Below are 16,243 nucleotides of genomic sequence, written 5' to 3' on the forward strand. Positions count from 1 at the left end.
GCATATTCTGAGACAAAGACCTAGTGAAATCAAACACTGAGCCTTTTTTAAAATTTTTATTTTCAGTACATTAAATTTACTCATAAAAACATTCTAAAAATGTACAATTTGTCCTTTTTAACAAAGTATAATAAAACATAAAAACCCCAAAAACAGAATACTTGACATTTACAATTCAAAATCAAATTAGCGGAATATTAAATATTTACAAAACTATATCTTTTAAAAATATTTATAAAGTTACATGCAATTTTGTAGAATTGACAAAAGAATGGCTCAAAAATGGGAGAATTTTCCTTCATTCCTAAAAAGAAAATATGTCCAATAGAAGCTGTGAAGGTATCTTGAGTACACAAGGTGTCCAGTTTCAGTACCAAAGCCTTCTCTTTTTGTGCACGTAAGACTCATACATGTGATGAGGGCTTGTTACAACGCACGGGAGGCCGCAGCTGATGGCCACTGCCCCCTTCCTTGGTGAACAGTGGAGCAATGTTGACCTTTGGCCTCAACCAGCACAGTATATGGTTTTCTAGAATATTGCGAGTGTTGATTAAAGATGCTTTCATTCAGACCCTTGGGACTTTTCAGCAAATTCGCCTCTTCAGAACCCATGGCATTCATGCCGCCTGACTCATTCTTTGGGAGTCACCTGCATGCTGGAAATGACAGCCACCCCCGCTCAGGTCGCACAGGACTCTCCTCTGGGACAGCAGTCGAGTCAAGCAGGGAGACGGCTTTCCTCACAACCTTGAAGACCTCGGCATGCGGTACCATCAGTCATCACGGCGTACAACGAGCAGGGCATACAACAAAACACTGGGAAGCAGGAAGAGTGACAAGAAAATGACAGGGAGCAAGGAGGGTGCAACCCGGTTCCCATTTGGCAAGTGCCTAAAGCCCCGCTCAGCCCCTGTTCAGATGGAAGGCGTTCCAGCCGGGTGACGTTTAGGCAAAGTCACTACCCCGCCCACTACTGTGCCCCAACACAGAGTCTGTGGTAGAAACTAACTGTGCTGACTTTGGGCAATAAAGGACCTAGAATTCTAAGAACTGAATGAAGAATACGGAACCTACTAACACCCCTACATGAACAAGCTGACTCCTGTAATCTTCTGGAGATGACACATGATGCTGGTTTTTCAAATACCCAATCACATATATGCATTCAAGACAATACCTTGTCTTTATTTTTATTACAAGTGCTAGCTCCCATTTCCTCAGTGCTCTTCAGCAATGAGATTTTACGTTAAACACCTTCCAACGGTCAATATTACCATGAAATCAACATTAGAAAATAAGGTAGAAAACTGAGTGTTTTCCTTAAAAAATAAAACGAAGGATTAAATAGCTGTTGTATCCCAACATCACGTTCTGCTTCCATCTCCACATTCCACTTTCCCCATTCTTGGAGATTAAAAAAACCGGGTTAGAAACTTTAACATCTGACAGACTACAAAGGGCAAAGACGTGGCACATGGCCAGTGCCACACCTACCTGGTTGCCACAGCCTTCTGAAACAGACCACAATTTCAGGAAAATGACTAAGTACTTGAAAGGGCATGTTCTGTGTTTTCAGGTGAGGAAGTCTGATGAACGCAAGACGCTCTTCAGGCGCGCCAAGCTCGGGTGCTTTGGGAGAGATGCGTCCGAGCTCACGGCTGGCAAATTCTCTCAGGTCCAAGCCTGCGGCTCCCTCATGGAGAGGCCCTCACGGATGGGCGGTTCCGTCTTCTCTGCACTGTGTCGTTCCTATTTACAGCTCACGATTCTCCACTTCGGACAGCCTCCCTGGAGATGTCACACTGCCCATGCACGTTCAAGACGCCCGGAAGCTCCGCAGAGACCTCCGCTGCTGGGAACACAGCCGGGACAATGTTGGAACTCGTTTACCTCAACGCTGAATGGCAGGCTTCAAGTTGAAAAGTTTCTGTTTTAATGTTTTGCTGGATTTAAGGTTAACCTCTAATTCTTATCAAAATAGTTACATGGGTAACAACAGACGCTTTCATTCCCCTATACTGACCACTAAAACAAAAATTTAAATGTTTTTTCCTTTTGTTATGAGACGGTTTTCAACAATTTCAGTGTTGAAATAGGATTTATTTAAAATATTTCTTTGTTTAAAAAACCAAAAAATTTAAAAGTTTGGCTTTCAGCACATATCCAGGCCACTGGAATGGCCTTCAGAAATATTAAAATCGTAAACATCAGTGAACACGCTAAGTCTTCCTTTAACGTAATATGAGAAGGTCCAGTCTAGTACTCTTTAAGGCAAAGTTGTGTCAGTTCTCATTATTTTGACATTTTGTAGTGTTTATAATTTAAAAGATCAACGTAACATTCCCCTAAATAGCTGTTGTAATAAGCATCACCATTACTTCAACACTGTAATACTGTGTACCATGAGGAGAGAGAGGTCTGTTAATTCTGCATTGCATAGAAATAAAATTCAACTAAAATAAAACACATTCTACAAAAAGCCTGTCATAAAAAAATGTAACAACTTTCTGCTTTAGTTTCTATGAAGTTAGGAACTGCTCTTAAAATTGAACCCTCACATCACAATGCCTCATTCTAGGGTATTCTTTTGATTTACATCAATTTTTCATGAGGCTGATTGTCCCATTTTAAGAATGGTCTGAATATTTTAATTTTTTTAAAAATAAATATCCAACTGCAAAATCCCTGGCAAGATTTTACCGCTCAGTATTTTAACACTGACGACTTTAGCATTTTAGATGAGTATTGTTTGAGCAGAAAATTCCCTTTAACCTTGAAGATTTAAGTCTGTCAATTTCAGACAAAAGGCTTTCATTTCCGTGGGTTGAAATTTAGAGATCTACACTGAGGACTTTTATTACTACCTGACCAAAACCAGACTGGCACAGATCTCGTAGCTCTCGGGTGTGTGGCCTCTTCCAGAGTCCTACCACTTCCCACTGTTTTCCAAGTAATTTTTAACGGAATTAACTATCAATACACAGCCTAATACGAAAGAAGTTGACAGGAGAAAATTCCCAATCTTTTGCTGACAAATGACAGGACTGTATCATTGTTGAAATGTCTGTCTCAGATGCGAATCCGCTAGCGATAAGCCTCGGGGTTGGAGGTTCTTGGGGAGCCCGTGGGAGAGAAAGCAACTTGCAAACTCTGCTAAGGACGTGCAGCATCCTCACAGCCACTCACAGAGCCGCGCTGTCGCCGAGCCCCTCGAGGGGTGATCTGTAGTGGAAGACGGGGCTCGAAGCCACTGACCGGCTGGGAAGAAAGATACTCTCAACGCTCTGACGACTATGGATTCTCTGGGACTTGGACCCTTAGAAATTAAGTTGTTGCGAGTAAACTATTTCTATTTAATAATGTAGTTTAGATTTATTTGCAGAAAAAATTAAAAACCTGAAACTGCTACAACTGCTTGGAGGAGGGAAGGAAATACTAAAATCTCTGTTGTGTCCTAAGTCGAGTAGCCTGCTGGTGCTGACTCTTTAAATATGGATTATTGGAGTCTCTTGCACTGACTGTTCTCAGAGGAGTTTGGCTCCCAGAACCGCAGAGATTTACATCAGGATACATTCTTCTGTAGTGCAATCCTTAAAAATCCCAGAGATTAGTGCTAATCACTTTAGGAACAGAACAAAACAAAGTCGACATTTTCCCTAGCCCAGGGGTGTCAAGAGTCCGGCGGGTGGAGCTCCACCTGGAGAACTCCAAGCTCAGTTCTCGATTCAGACCACGTGTAGCTGCCCTGGAATTGACGTGTGAGCCTAGGAGGGCCAAGGATGGCAATGCTCTTCGGGAGACATGGGGTCTCTGCACTGCAACCAAACGTGTAGGTGGCCGAGTTCACCGGCCACAGAGATGCCCACTAGGCAAGTTCTGACACCAAGCTCCAATCTAGGGTTTTGGCAATAAACCGAGTTTGATGCACTTCTACGCTAGATTTTTCTATCCAGTCTAGGAAAAGTAAAGCACCTTTGGATTAAAAAGATTAAGCTCAACAGCAACTAGACTTCTCAGTTTTGTATTTAATTTTCCTTATGTCTCCATGGCTTAATAATGTTCTGTTGCCAGAGAAAAATATCAATCTGTGGAGTCCAGACTTTCTGCTGGAGGGGCGTATTTCAACCTAAAAGTACCTAGAGAGAGGGGAAAAAAGAGGTCAAATTGGAATGACTGTAGAATCACCACCATCCACCAATCTGTCCAGTCATTTCCAGAGCCACTGGGCAAGATTCTGGTGCTGGAAATCTAGGGCACCCATCCTGTTTCCACTCCCTTCCTGCCCCTGCAAAATGCGAGCTAATATTACAAGTTGATCAAATCAGACTGGGGTGAAATGACTCAGGAAGAGTTACCAATCTTTTTTTTTTTTTTTTTTTTGAGACGGAGTCTAGCTCTGTCGCCCAGGCTGGGGTGCAGTGGCGCGATCTCGGCTCACTGCAAGCTCCACCTCCCGGGTTCACGCCATTCTCCTGCCTCAGCCTCCCGAGTAGCTGGGACTACAGGCGCCCGCCACCGCGCCCGGCTAATTTTTTGCATCTTTACTAGAGACGGGGTTTCACCATGTTAGCCAGGATGGTCTCGATCTCCTGACCTCATGATCTACCCGCCTCGGCCTCCCAAAGTGCTGGGATTACAGGCGTGAGCCACCGTGCCTGACCACCAATCTTTTTCTTTAGGAGCTTTCTCTGGGAGTCAGGCTCTGCACACGTTGGGCAGGCTGCTCTAACATGGGTCCTTTCACTAGTTGAGAGCAGGTGAGCGCTGGCGAGTGCCCCGTGCCTCTGGAGATACAGCTGGCTTTATGAAGGGAGGCACAGACCCACCGGGCCCACGTGGCAGAGTGCCCGTCAACCCACCTCGCCTGCAGGCCTGCTGAGTCAGCAGGTGTGTTTCTAAAAACTCTCCAGGTGACTGTGATGCACAGGCAGGTCTGAGAATCACAGATCTACTGCAACCCTCAGAAGCAACTGGAAGTCTGCAGTCATCAAGTGACTTTGGCAAGGTGGCACCATGAGTTGTCAGAGTTGGGACCCACTTTCCCAGTCCCCAGTTTCCAAAATAGACAGCAAGAAGAAACCTATTATAATAACTACATCAGACATCCACTGGGATTTGACTAAAGGAGACAAAAAAATAGTGGAGATAAAACAGGAGAGAACGGAAGATGCAGCACGGCCGAGGGGTGACAGCCCCCCCACACCCACAGCCGCGCCGGCAGGGAGGGGGAGAGGGGACAGCGAGCCCCACCCCAGAGGGTCCAGACTGAGGAGGCCCCTCAGCCTGAGCCCCAGTGTAAGCCAGGGGGCAGCACTGAATCCCTCACGCTCCCGCTCTGGGCTCGAAGCAAGACATGGCAGCCCAGGGAGGCCCTGTCCACACTGGCTAAGCACCTTCTAGAACAAGAGGCTGTCTGAAATCATCATGACCGTTTCACACCCAACAGCAGCCCTTCTGGGGACCTCACAGCCTATCATGAAGCTTTCCACGCGCTTTCTTTTTTTTTTTTTTTTTTTTTTTTTTTTTTTTTTTGAGGCAGAGTCTCGCTCTGTCGCCCAGACTGAGTGCAGTGGCGCAATCTCGGCTCACTGCAAGCTCCGCCTCCCGGGGTCACCCCATTCTCCTGCCTCAGCCTCCCGAGTAGCTGGGACTACAGGCGCCCGCCACCTCGCCCGGCTAGTTTTTTTTTTTTTTGTATTTTTAGTAGAGACGGGGTTCACCATGTTAGCCAGGATGATCTCGATCTCCTGACCTCGTGATCCGCCCGTCTCGGCCTCCCAAAGTGCTGGGATTACAGGCTTGAGCCACCGCGCCCGGCCTCCACGCGCTTTCAAAAAGCATTCGAAAAATTATTTGCTTTACAAAGAAATAAGTTTACTCTTCATAAAAACCAAGCATTTGTGTGCATTGGTCCTGCGGGAGCCTGGTGGGCGCGGCCATGGCGCGCGCTTACCTGGCCGGTTGAAGTCCATGGACGGCTGTTTGCAGTCCTGGGCGCGGTGACCAGTGGCCCCGCAGTTGTAACAAGACAGGTTCCCGCTCTTTTTGTGACTGGAACCATTGCTACTGCCCACCAGTCCTTGGGTCTGGTACACCCCTGCTGTCCCCGCCATGAAGTTCTGCATGGCTGGCACGGCAAACGTGGACTGCCCGCTCAGGACAGGGTCTGGGGTCCCGCTGCTGCTGTAGGGGGCGTGTACGACAGGGAAGGTGGAGCCACCGCCGTACTGCTGGGCGCTGACGTAGCCGCTGCTGCACATGGGACTGAAGGGCAAGAACGGGAAGGTGAACACGGACGGACCGGAGAACGGGTGCTGGAAGTAGTTGGCGTAGCTGACAGTCAGGCCACTTGAGCCGCAGCTGCCGCTGCAGCCACAGGACGTGCACACGATGCAGCCCGGCGGGGGTGGGGCGGGCTGCGGGGGTGCCGGGGGCTGCTGATGGTGGTGGTGGTGGTGGTGGTTCGGATTCGAGGCAGGAATGTTTCCTGTGGAGCCGCCACCACCACTGCTGCTATAGAAACTGCTTTCAGGGACGGAGGACAGCGCCGGGCTGGAGCTGGGGGCTGGGCAGCTGGGCAACGTGGCCATGTTGGCAAAGGACGTGGAGGGGTGGCTGCTGGGAGAGGCAGTGTTGCTGTTTGCACAGAAGCCACCCTGCAGGGGGCCCACTGGCATACTGCTCATTGCAGAAAAGGCAACTTTGGTGTTGGCTGTATACAGAGCAGTCCGGGGGTTTATTATTGCAGGGGGCACACTTATTTGCACATTATTAGGACAGGAGGTTTGCCCAGAAATGGCAGAATCAGCAGGAACAGATGACGACAGCAGCAGTTTGATGGGCGGACGGGCGGCGTGGAGGACTGTGCTGGGCGTCCCTGTGGCGGCCGTGCTGGTCTCCACCACCAGGGCTGGTTGCTGTGCTGTCTTCAGCACCCTGTCCAGTGTGGATGCATGCACGACTTTGGCCCGGGGACCAAAGGAGACCGTGGGTGACATGGAGCTGCTCTCTGAAAGCCCAGAGAGGACCTGCACAGGCTGGTGGGGTGCAGACGCGGGCAGCACGTCCATCATGGCGCTGCCAAAGCTCTTGTCCACTTTCATGCTGCTTCTTGGTCCAGATCCTTTATTCCTTTCTTCTAGAGACAAAAGTGAGTGCACAGAAGACGAGAGGAGCTTCATGTCCGCGCTGCCTCTTTCCGGCTTGTGCACGGAATTCAGCATGCGGATGGGTGCGATGTGTGAGGCTGTGCTCAGCATCTGTGGGGGCAGGGGGTGGTGGCCTGATGGATTGGAGCTGGCCTCATTCTGCACAGGGAGAACCTGGGCCGTGGGTCTGGCGGAACTGGAAGTGAAGTGATTCAGGAGCATCACCGGCTTCTCCTTGTCGGAGCTCTCCAAGTGAATCTCCACACCTAGAGAGGGAAACAGAGTGGTCAGTGCCATTCCACAGCCGGGCCAGGTGGAGCCAGCGGCGCGCACGTGCCCTTACGTCTGTCATTCTCTTCGGCACTGTCGGAGCTCTCTTCCCGGGCCTGCACCCCCATGGGGCTGGAGGAGGAGCTGGAGTACTCGGAGGAGCTGCCTTCCCGGGGCAGCTGGTGATGAGGCTGCTCCACTTCCACCCGCAGCTCTGCAGAAAAGGGCCAGAGGAGCGGCCATCAGCCAGTGCCCCTGCAGCTCAGCCCCGCCCCGTGCCCTGCATCACACTGTCGGCGGGTGCTCCTTCCAGGGGCACGCAGGGCTCTTAGAGTCAGAAAAAGAACATGCAGGCCCAGGCCGCACGATGACGGATGCAGCAGAGATTCAAATGGCAGTGCTACTCAACACCCCTCAGCCAGGGCCCTACCTGACCCCACCATCAACCCCAGAACAAAGCCCTGTGAAGGGAACCCCCAGCGCACCACCAGGAACCATCACAACACTATGCCACGGCCCCTCTCGTGAGGCCGGCCGAGTCACGGAGATCTTTTCAGTCAAATCACCACTTAAAATCCATCCTGGCAGGTTTTTGTTTTTTTTTTTTTTTCCCCTCTCCCAAGCCGCTGCTCCTCCTGCTATTTCTATTGTCAAGAAAACCTGGCTCCTCTCGTGAGACAACAGAGCAAGCGCGCCAGGTGTCCCACCCTTTCTCAGAGGGGAGGATGAAAACCAAATTGCGGAGATTGCGGGTCCCCCAGAGCAGGAGGGTCCATGGAGAACCATGTCACCGATCGGTCAACATAAAAGGCACTGACAGCCGGGCGCGGTGGCTCAAGCCTGTAATCCCAGCACTTTGGGAGGCTGAGACGGGCGGATCACGAGGTCAGGAGATCGAGACCATCCTGGCGAACACGGTGAAACCCCGTCTCTACTAAAAATACAAAAACTAGCCGGGCGAGGCGGCGGGCGCCTGTAGTCCCAGCTACTCGGGAGGCTGAGGCAGGAGAATGGCATAAACCCGGGAGGCGGAGCTTGCAGTGAGCTGAGATCCGGCCACTGCACTCCAGTCCGGGCGACAGAGCGAGACTCCGCCTCAAAAAAAAAAAAAAAAAAAAAAAGCACTGACTTAAACGTGGCCTCTGGGCACCAGTCCTGGGGAGGGAGGCAGGCTACTCCCATCTCATTTCTGCTCACCCCTACACACTCGCTCTCACTGTGGCAGTTTCTGGACCTGATCCTTTTGCCCAAGCAACTTCAGAGAGGTGACTGCCCTCTAGCTCCTAAGCCAACTGTCCCTTCGATTTTCTTATGGCAGAGACTATAATAGTTAAAATAATAGAAAATGAGTATAAAGATTTACAAATGTAAAAGTCAAACAGGTGTGATTTGAAGTTTAATGATCACAAAGAACACAAGGCCCTCTCTGTGTGTGAGTAACCCACCTGCCCGGCACACCGGCCCTCCCTGTGTGTGAGTAACCCATCTGCCCAGCACACCCTTGTTCACCTGCTGCATGGCTGCCCCGCCCCGACTGCACGGGCCCAACGTGGCTGGTGGGGGGCACTCGAGCCACACCACTGCTGGTGACCAGCGACGGCGCCGAGGGGTTCAGACACCGTCTCTCTGACTTCTCCCTGTGAAATAATCAAGCACAGGAACAAGTGAGCACTGCCTCCCAGTGCTGCTTCACACGCAGCTTCGAGACAGGCCTACTCCACACCACAGGGCAATTCCCTCCAGATCATCAAGGCAAGGAAGGAAATCATTCTGATTGGTCAAATTTACTATAAAGGTCCTTTCCTGTCAAACCGAAGACACATTTGTAGAACTTTAAAAGCATGACTAGGCTGGGCGCAGTGGCTCATGCCTGTAATCCCAGCACTTTGGGAGGCCGAGATGGGCAGATCACCTGAGGTCGGGAGTTCGAGATCAGCCTGGCCAATATGGTAAAACCCTGTCTCTACTAAAAATACAAAAAATTAGCTGGGCGTGGTGGCATGTGCCTGTAATCCCAGCTACTGGGGAGACTGAGGCAAGAGAATCGCTTGAACCTGAGAGGCAGAGGTTGCAGTAAGCCAAGATTGCACCACCCCACTCCAGCCTGGGCACGACAGAGCGAGACTCCATCTCAAAAAAAAAATAAATAAAACAAATGAAATAAATAAAAGCGTGACTAAGGACTGGATCAGCAAGAGAAAGTAATCCAATCACTGGTATTTAGCACAGGAAGCCCTAGCACTCCATTTGGCCCGTGAGAAATGGAAATAAATGCAGGTTCCAAAACCCACTTCGCACTCACTTCTCCAGCTCCAGCTGGGTCTTGAGCTTCTTCTTTGCCCCCATGGTGAGAGACTCAAATTTATTCAGATCTTCTTCAGTAAGGCTCAAAAACTTTCACAGAAAAAACAAATTACAAAGTTACTGAGACGTAAGTAGGACTCTGAGAACAAAGAACTTGGAGTTGAATTCAGTACATTTATTCTACCTCTGGGATATATGCAAACAGACCCAGCCGAACTCGGCAGGCACAGGCTGGGGAATCCTAGACCATTTACTTGCTAAATGACTTGGTGTCAACGGTTCAACTCCAAGACATGGTTCTGAGCAAGAGTGTCCCCAGCCCCTCTAAGGCACCTTGTGTGCAGGCCGTGTAGATGGGTGCACCACCTCACAGGCTGCTGGCTCCGCCAAAGGCACCCACTTGCCCTCTGCTCTGTGAGTAAATACCAGCAGGTACATGCTTTGGGGCAGGTGAGTAAAGAAAACATCTCACATAATCGCAGTTTCAACCGCCATGGAGATGCGAGTTATGATAGCGCGCCACCCCCCCTCCCCAGGACAGCCCCATCATAATGCAGTCCCTTCAGAACTCACCAACCTCTGCGGGATGGTTTTTTTTTTTGAGACGGAGTCTCACTCTGTCACCCAGGCTGGAGTGCAGTGGTGCGATCTCGGCTCACTGCAACCTCCGCCTCCCGGGTTCAAGCAATTCTCTGCCTCAGCCTCCCGAGTAGCTGGGGTTACAGGCACCCGCCACCATATCCGGCTAATTTTTGTATTTTTAGTAGAGACGGGGTTTCACCATGTTGGCCAGGCTTGTCTTGAACTCCTGAACTGAGATGATCCACCTGCCTTGGGCTCCCAAAGTGCCGGGATTACAGGCGTGAGCCACCACGCCCGGCCAGGGATGATAGCAACTTTGCCAGGTAGCAAGTGATCCAGAAAAGCAGATACCATCCACACTGAATGGTTGTGTGGCTACTCCATTGTGCAGGCTAGTGCTACACAAACACACCAGCCTCTACTTTTCATGTTATTTCCTAACACGATTTGTGATTTAGGCCATCTCAATGCAAACATAAGAATAAAACATTTAAAACTAATTATGAACAAGGTTAGTAAAATCTCTGCTTTTTAAGATTCACAAATCCTTGGCCAGGCACGGTGGCTCATGCCTGTAATCCCAGCACTGTGGGAGACTGAGGCAGGGGATTATGAGTCAGGAGTTTGAGACTAGCCTGGTCAACATAGTGAAACCCCGTTTCTACTAAAAATATAAAATATTAGCCAGGTGTGGTGGCGGACACCTGTAATCCCAGCTACTCAGGAGGCTGAGGCAGGAGAATCGCTTGAACCCAGGAGGTGGAGGTGGCAGGGAGCCGAGATCACACCATTGTACTCCAGCCTGGGTGACAGTGCGAGACTCCATCTCCAAAAAAAAAAAAAAAAAAAAAAAAAAAAAAGATTCACAAACCCTAAACAGAGGGTATTACAAATATACTTACAATTTGGATTTAACTATGTAGTAAAAGCTTGATTTCTAGGTTCAATTGTAGATTTTTCGAGAAATGAAATTTTTACATAGATAAAAGCCACCAAGCCAGTTTGCCCAGCAGAGGGAGCACAGAGTTCTTGAATGGGTTTAATCTAGTTTATCAGTGACATCAAGACTTAAGAAATCTCAGAATTTTTTTAACAGTGAAAACATGTTCCTCATAAGAATTCTCTAGGTATGACTGCTTGGAAGATGTAAATGCAGCCATTCCTCTAGATCTGGCCCGCCACAGCGTCTGCGCCAGCTATGCCAAAAGATGTCTAAGAGGGGCACCGTGCCAGAGGTCAGGATTTCTGTCCACAGCAGAGCTCTGGGGATGGACTGTCCCTCATGTCACGCAGAGCATCTAGTTTGTGAACTGGAAGCATCTAGAAAAGCTGTCTGTTTACAACATGTCCTGTTTGGCTGGCTGCAGCTGCAGGCGGCCCCTGCAGAGCCCACTCACTGTCCCTGTAAGAACAGGCGGTGGCTGCAGCTGCAGGCGGCCTCTGCAAAGCTCACTCACTGTCCTGTAAGAACAGGCGGTGGCTGAGCTGCAGGCGGCCTCTGCAAAGCTCACTCACTCACTGTCCTGTAAGAACAGGCGGTGGCTGAGCTGCAGGCGGCCTCTGCAAAGCTCACTCGCTCACTGTCCTGTAAGAACAGGCGGTGGCTGAGCTGCAGGCGGCCTCTGCAAAGCTCACTCGCTCACTGTCCCTGTAAGAACAGGCGGTGGCTGAGCTGCAGGCGGCCCCTGCAAAGCTCACTCACTCACTGTCCTGTAAGAACAGGCGGTGGCTGCAGCTGCAGGCGGCCTCTGCAAAGCTCACTCACTCACTGTCCTGTAAGAACAGGCGGTGGCTGAGCTGCAGGCGGCCTCTGCAGAGCTCACTCACTCACTGTCCTGTAAGAACAGGCGGTGGCTGAGCTGCAGGCGGCCTCTGCAAAGCTCACTCACTCACTCACTGTCCTGTAAGAACAGGCGGTGGCTGAGCTGCAGGCGGCCTCTGCAAAGCTCACTCGCTCACTGTCCTGTAAGAACAGGCGGTGGCTGAGCTGCAGGCGGCCTCTGCAAAGCTCACTCACTCACTCACTGTCCTGTAAGAACAGGCGGCGTGCCCGGCCTCCCTACTTCTTCCACCTTGTGTTGGTTTTGGAAACTCAATTCCCCCAGGGAGGTCTTGAGAAAAGAATCTGTATGGCCAGCCAGGCATACCTTCTCCATGGAGAGCTGCTTAAAGACCGGGTAATACTTGTGCAAACGCAGTTTTCTAAGCCAGTCTAGAATCCCGTTCTGCTCCTGGGTCTGAGGGGTCTGCAGACTGGAAGGCATGAGGATGGCAGGCGATGTGTCCATCTGGGTCCGGTAGGCCAGGGCTGAGCCCGCGCTGCCCGCATGGGAGCAGTGGGGCAAGGGGGTGGCTGAGCCAGCCGGGTGCTGCCCGTGGTGCTGGGCTCCGCTCTGCGAGGACGGGATACCAGCCACTCCACACACAGGCCTGTGGGATAGGGGCACAGAGAGACTGTGGCTGCTTCCACAAACACAGACTCCACCAAAGACCTCACTTCTAGGCCTTTCTGTGCCAGCCTCTGCCTCTTGGCCTGCCCTGCTGTCACAGGCCACCCTGAACTGCAGACACTGGTGTGCTATGACTGCCCTCCCTCCCCAACCACCTTTCTGCAGCTAAGATTTCTGTAGTGCACGCCTGTGCACAGGTGTGCATACAGGCAGCTGTGCAGATACACACATAGGCCTCTGCCTGTGCTGAGGAGTATCAATCTACTTGTTTGCACACACGTGTATTATGTATGTGTATGTATCTGTCATCACCAGACTTCTGGTTTAGCTGCTAAGTTTCTGTTACTTGTATTTTTTAAAAACATGCTACTCCAGTATTTGTGTTACTTCTGAGTCACAGAATGACACTGATAAATCATAAATCAAAATAGACTACTAAATCTTTAATATTCAAATACAATTTTCTTAGAAGAGTAAAACGTAGACAGCTAGAAGGCGTGACCAGCACTCCACTCCAGCCTTGCTCCTTAACTGCGAAGTCACACCCGCCGACTGGGCGCTTACCGTAACCACCCCGACACCAGGAGGATGCCAGTCTGCTCCTCAAGACCTTGCACCCAGACTACACCTCCACGAGACTCCCTTTTGGGGGTGTGTGTGCGCCTATCTGTGACAGCCCACCTGTCAGTGACGATGGGGAGCCTCTGTGTTGCCGGCATGCGACTACAGCCCCCAGGGCCCGTGCTGACAGAGGACGCTCCTCAGGAACATGACCCTATGCTTCCGGGAGCAGGCTTCTCACAGCCAGGTTCTAGGAAATTCTGGTTTCCTAGGTCTGGGATGGGGCCCAGGACCTTGCACTGGGGAGGAGTCCCTGAGAATTCTGATTCCAGTGGCTCAGAGAACTCTTTTTTTTGGAAATCGTAAATTGAATCATCTCTACCCAATTCTTCTCAATATCATCCAAGACTCAACTTGAGCATGACTTAATTCTAGAAATAACTTTACACAGAACTCAAAGTAAACCTCGTAAAATGCTTATTTGAAATGTGCTGGTTACATAGATTTCTCACCTTCCAGACACGCCCATCACGGTACCTACTTTAGAAAGGGAGGGGTTGCCAGGACCTATAAATTTAAAAATAAATACCATTAAAATTTATAGACAATGAAAATATTTGTTTTATTTTATTATTTTTTTGAGACAGTGATTTGCTCTTGTTGCCCAGGCTGTAGTGCAATGATGTGATCTCAGCTCACCGCAACCTCTGTCTCCGGGGTTCAAGTGATTCTCCTGCCTCAGCCTCCCGAGTAGCTGGGATTACAGGCACCCGCCACCACGTCTGGCTAATTTTGTATTTTTTTAAATTTTATTTTGGAGACGGAGTCTTGCTCTGTCACCCAGGCTGGAGTGCAGTTGGCGTGACCTCAGCTCATGGAAAACCTCCACCTCCTGGGTTCAAGTGATTCTTCTGCCTCAGCCTCCCGAGTAGCTGGGACTACAGGCATGCATCACCACGTCCAGCTAATTTTTTTGTATTTTTAGTAGACACGGGGTTTCACCATATTGGCCAGGCTGCTCTTGAACTCCTGACCTTGTGATCCACCTGCTTCAGCCTCCCAAAGTGCTGGCATTACAGGCGTGAGCCACCGCGCCCAGCCTAATTTTGTATTTTTACTAGAGACAGGGTTTCTCCATGTTGGTCAGGCTGGTCTTGAACTCCCAACATCAGGTGATCCACCTGCCTCAGCCTCCCAAAGTGCTGGAATTACAAGCATGAGCCACCGCGCCCAGCCGTTTTTTTGTTGATTTTTAAAAAATTTTTATTTAATTGGCCCGGCGTGGTGGCTCACGTCTGTAATCCCAGCACTTTGGGAGGACGAGGCGGGTGGATCACAAGGTCAGGAGATCAAGACCATCCTGGCTAACACCGTGAAACCCCGTCTCTACTAAAACTACAAAAAATTAGCTGGGTGTGGCAGCGTGCACCTGTAGTCCCCGCTACTTGGGAAGCTGAGGCAGGAGGATGGCATGAACCCGGAAGGTGGAGCTTGCAGTAAGCCGAGATTGCGCCACTGCACTCCAGCCTGGGTGAGAGAGCAAGACTCCGTCTCAAAAAAAAAATTGTTTTATTTAATCATATTTTATAAACTCACTTGGACTCTGAAGCTGCTGGGGGGGAGAGGAAGTGCTGAGAAACCTCCTGACATGGTCATTTTTCAACACGTGAGAAGGTAAAGAGGCCAGGTACCTAAGAAGCAAACAAGTGGTCTTATCAGCATGAAAACGGCATTCCTGCTGACACAGTGAAAGAAAAAAATTTAATTTTTAATCAAGAGAAAAAACCCAGAAGTGCCACAGCCTCATATTCTTCCTGCTTTAAGTCAACTGAGTTCTTGCCTGATTGCCACTCCTTCTTCAAGCCCTTCCCCTCCATGCTGCATCCATGGTCACCAAGGCCGACGACAGGAGTCATGCCCTGTGACACGAGATCACTGCCACCCACCATCAGCCAGAAAGGGGCTTGGACACTGGTCCCCAGGGCACCGGCAGCAGCACGTTTACGGAACCGGTAGGCCATGTTACTGTGTGTGCCACGTGAACCAAGACACAATTGAGGGTCCAGAGAAACTGTTTAAGAGACGCCAATTTTATCTGGGAATAGTCTCAACCTTGGACTACAGGATGGAAATAGCACCCATGATTATTTCACAGGACTGCCAAAGCCCACGAAGTGGTGGGACCCACCCCGGAATTCCCTTCCTCATACACTCAGAAACACCCTTAGCTTACTGAGGGCTCCGGAATCCTCCATAACTAATGGAAATCCCTAGAGGCCAAGTAGAGACCCAGGTCCAGGTGGCCACACGTCCTCCCAGAGCTCCTTGGAGGACTATGACATTGACCACGGGACCAGCCTGTCCCTGCCCGCTATGGACACGCTGGGCACCTGGTAAGAGCCTCACCTCAGGCCTGAGTCCAGATCCACGTGGTTTCGCTCCACATAAAATGCATCCGGACCAGCTAAGCAAGGAATGAGTTTCTCCAAGTTCTCTTCAGGGTAGAGCTGAGACAGCTGAAAGAGAGGACAAGGCAGAGGAGGTGTGTCCAGATCCATCCGACAGAGTTCCGCTACTGCAGGAAAACCTGGGGCAGGTGCTCCATGGTGCCGCCTGCTGGTCTGATATGATTTACACCTACCGTCAGAGCTATTCTGGGGCCCACATCCACATAGGGTGTAGAAAGCCACAAAAGAACATCGCTCTCACAGTGACATCAGGAAAAGCTTCACAGTCTGCACAATCACAACATTCCTTGAGCTCATCTGACAGTTGTGGGGCCACCAGGTCAACTTAACTTCAAATGGGACCTGCCCCCATGAGAAGCCAGGGGCCTGCTACACCAGCAGGCCTGGAGAGACAGGCTCGGACGGACACACTGCCACAGGCCGATGTGACCAACAGAAATGCTGGAGCCCCAGGTGGGGC

General features: G+C 50.3%; 1 protein-coding gene across 6 annotated transcripts in view; it reads right to left on the reverse strand.

Annotated features, from left to right (window-relative positions):
- Nucleotides 1–39: 39 nt before the first annotated feature.
- The window catches only part of ZCCHC14 (zinc finger CCHC-type containing 14), an 88,188-nt gene continuing 71,984 nt past the window's right edge, over nucleotides 40–16,243 (reverse strand). For 3 of the 6 annotated variants that reach the window (XM_033219259.1, XM_033219257.1, XM_033219261.1), the window contains 8 exons: nucleotides 15,722–15,831; nucleotides 14,912–15,006; nucleotides 13,828–13,882; nucleotides 12,452–12,734; nucleotides 9,721–9,812; nucleotides 8,928–9,055; nucleotides 7,492–7,632; nucleotides 5,853–7,414 (listed from right to left, as the gene is read on the reverse strand). In XM_033219259.1, the coding sequence (XP_033075150.1) occupies nucleotides 5,859–7,414; nucleotides 7,492–7,632; nucleotides 8,928–9,055; nucleotides 9,721–9,812; nucleotides 12,452–12,734; nucleotides 13,828–13,882; nucleotides 14,912–15,006; nucleotides 15,722–15,831 (2,460 nt within the window). In that variant the 3' untranslated portion in view covers nucleotides 5,853–5,858. Of the gene's footprint in view, nucleotides 4,137–5,852; nucleotides 7,415–7,491; nucleotides 7,633–8,927; nucleotides 9,056–9,720; nucleotides 9,813–12,451; nucleotides 12,735–13,827; nucleotides 13,883–14,911; nucleotides 15,007–15,721; nucleotides 15,832–16,243 lie in introns of those variants that run through there. The other 3 variants (XR_004439037.1, XM_033219258.1, XM_033219260.1) reach the window with 3 other exon arrangements.

The sequence above is a fragment of the Trachypithecus francoisi genome, unplaced genomic scaffold (genome assembly GCF_009764315.1).
Source record: "Trachypithecus francoisi isolate TF-2019V2 unplaced genomic scaffold, Tfra_2.0 Lachesis_group10, whole genome shotgun sequence".
Classification (NCBI taxonomy): Eukaryota; Metazoa; Chordata; class Mammalia; order Primates; family Cercopithecidae; genus Trachypithecus; species Trachypithecus francoisi.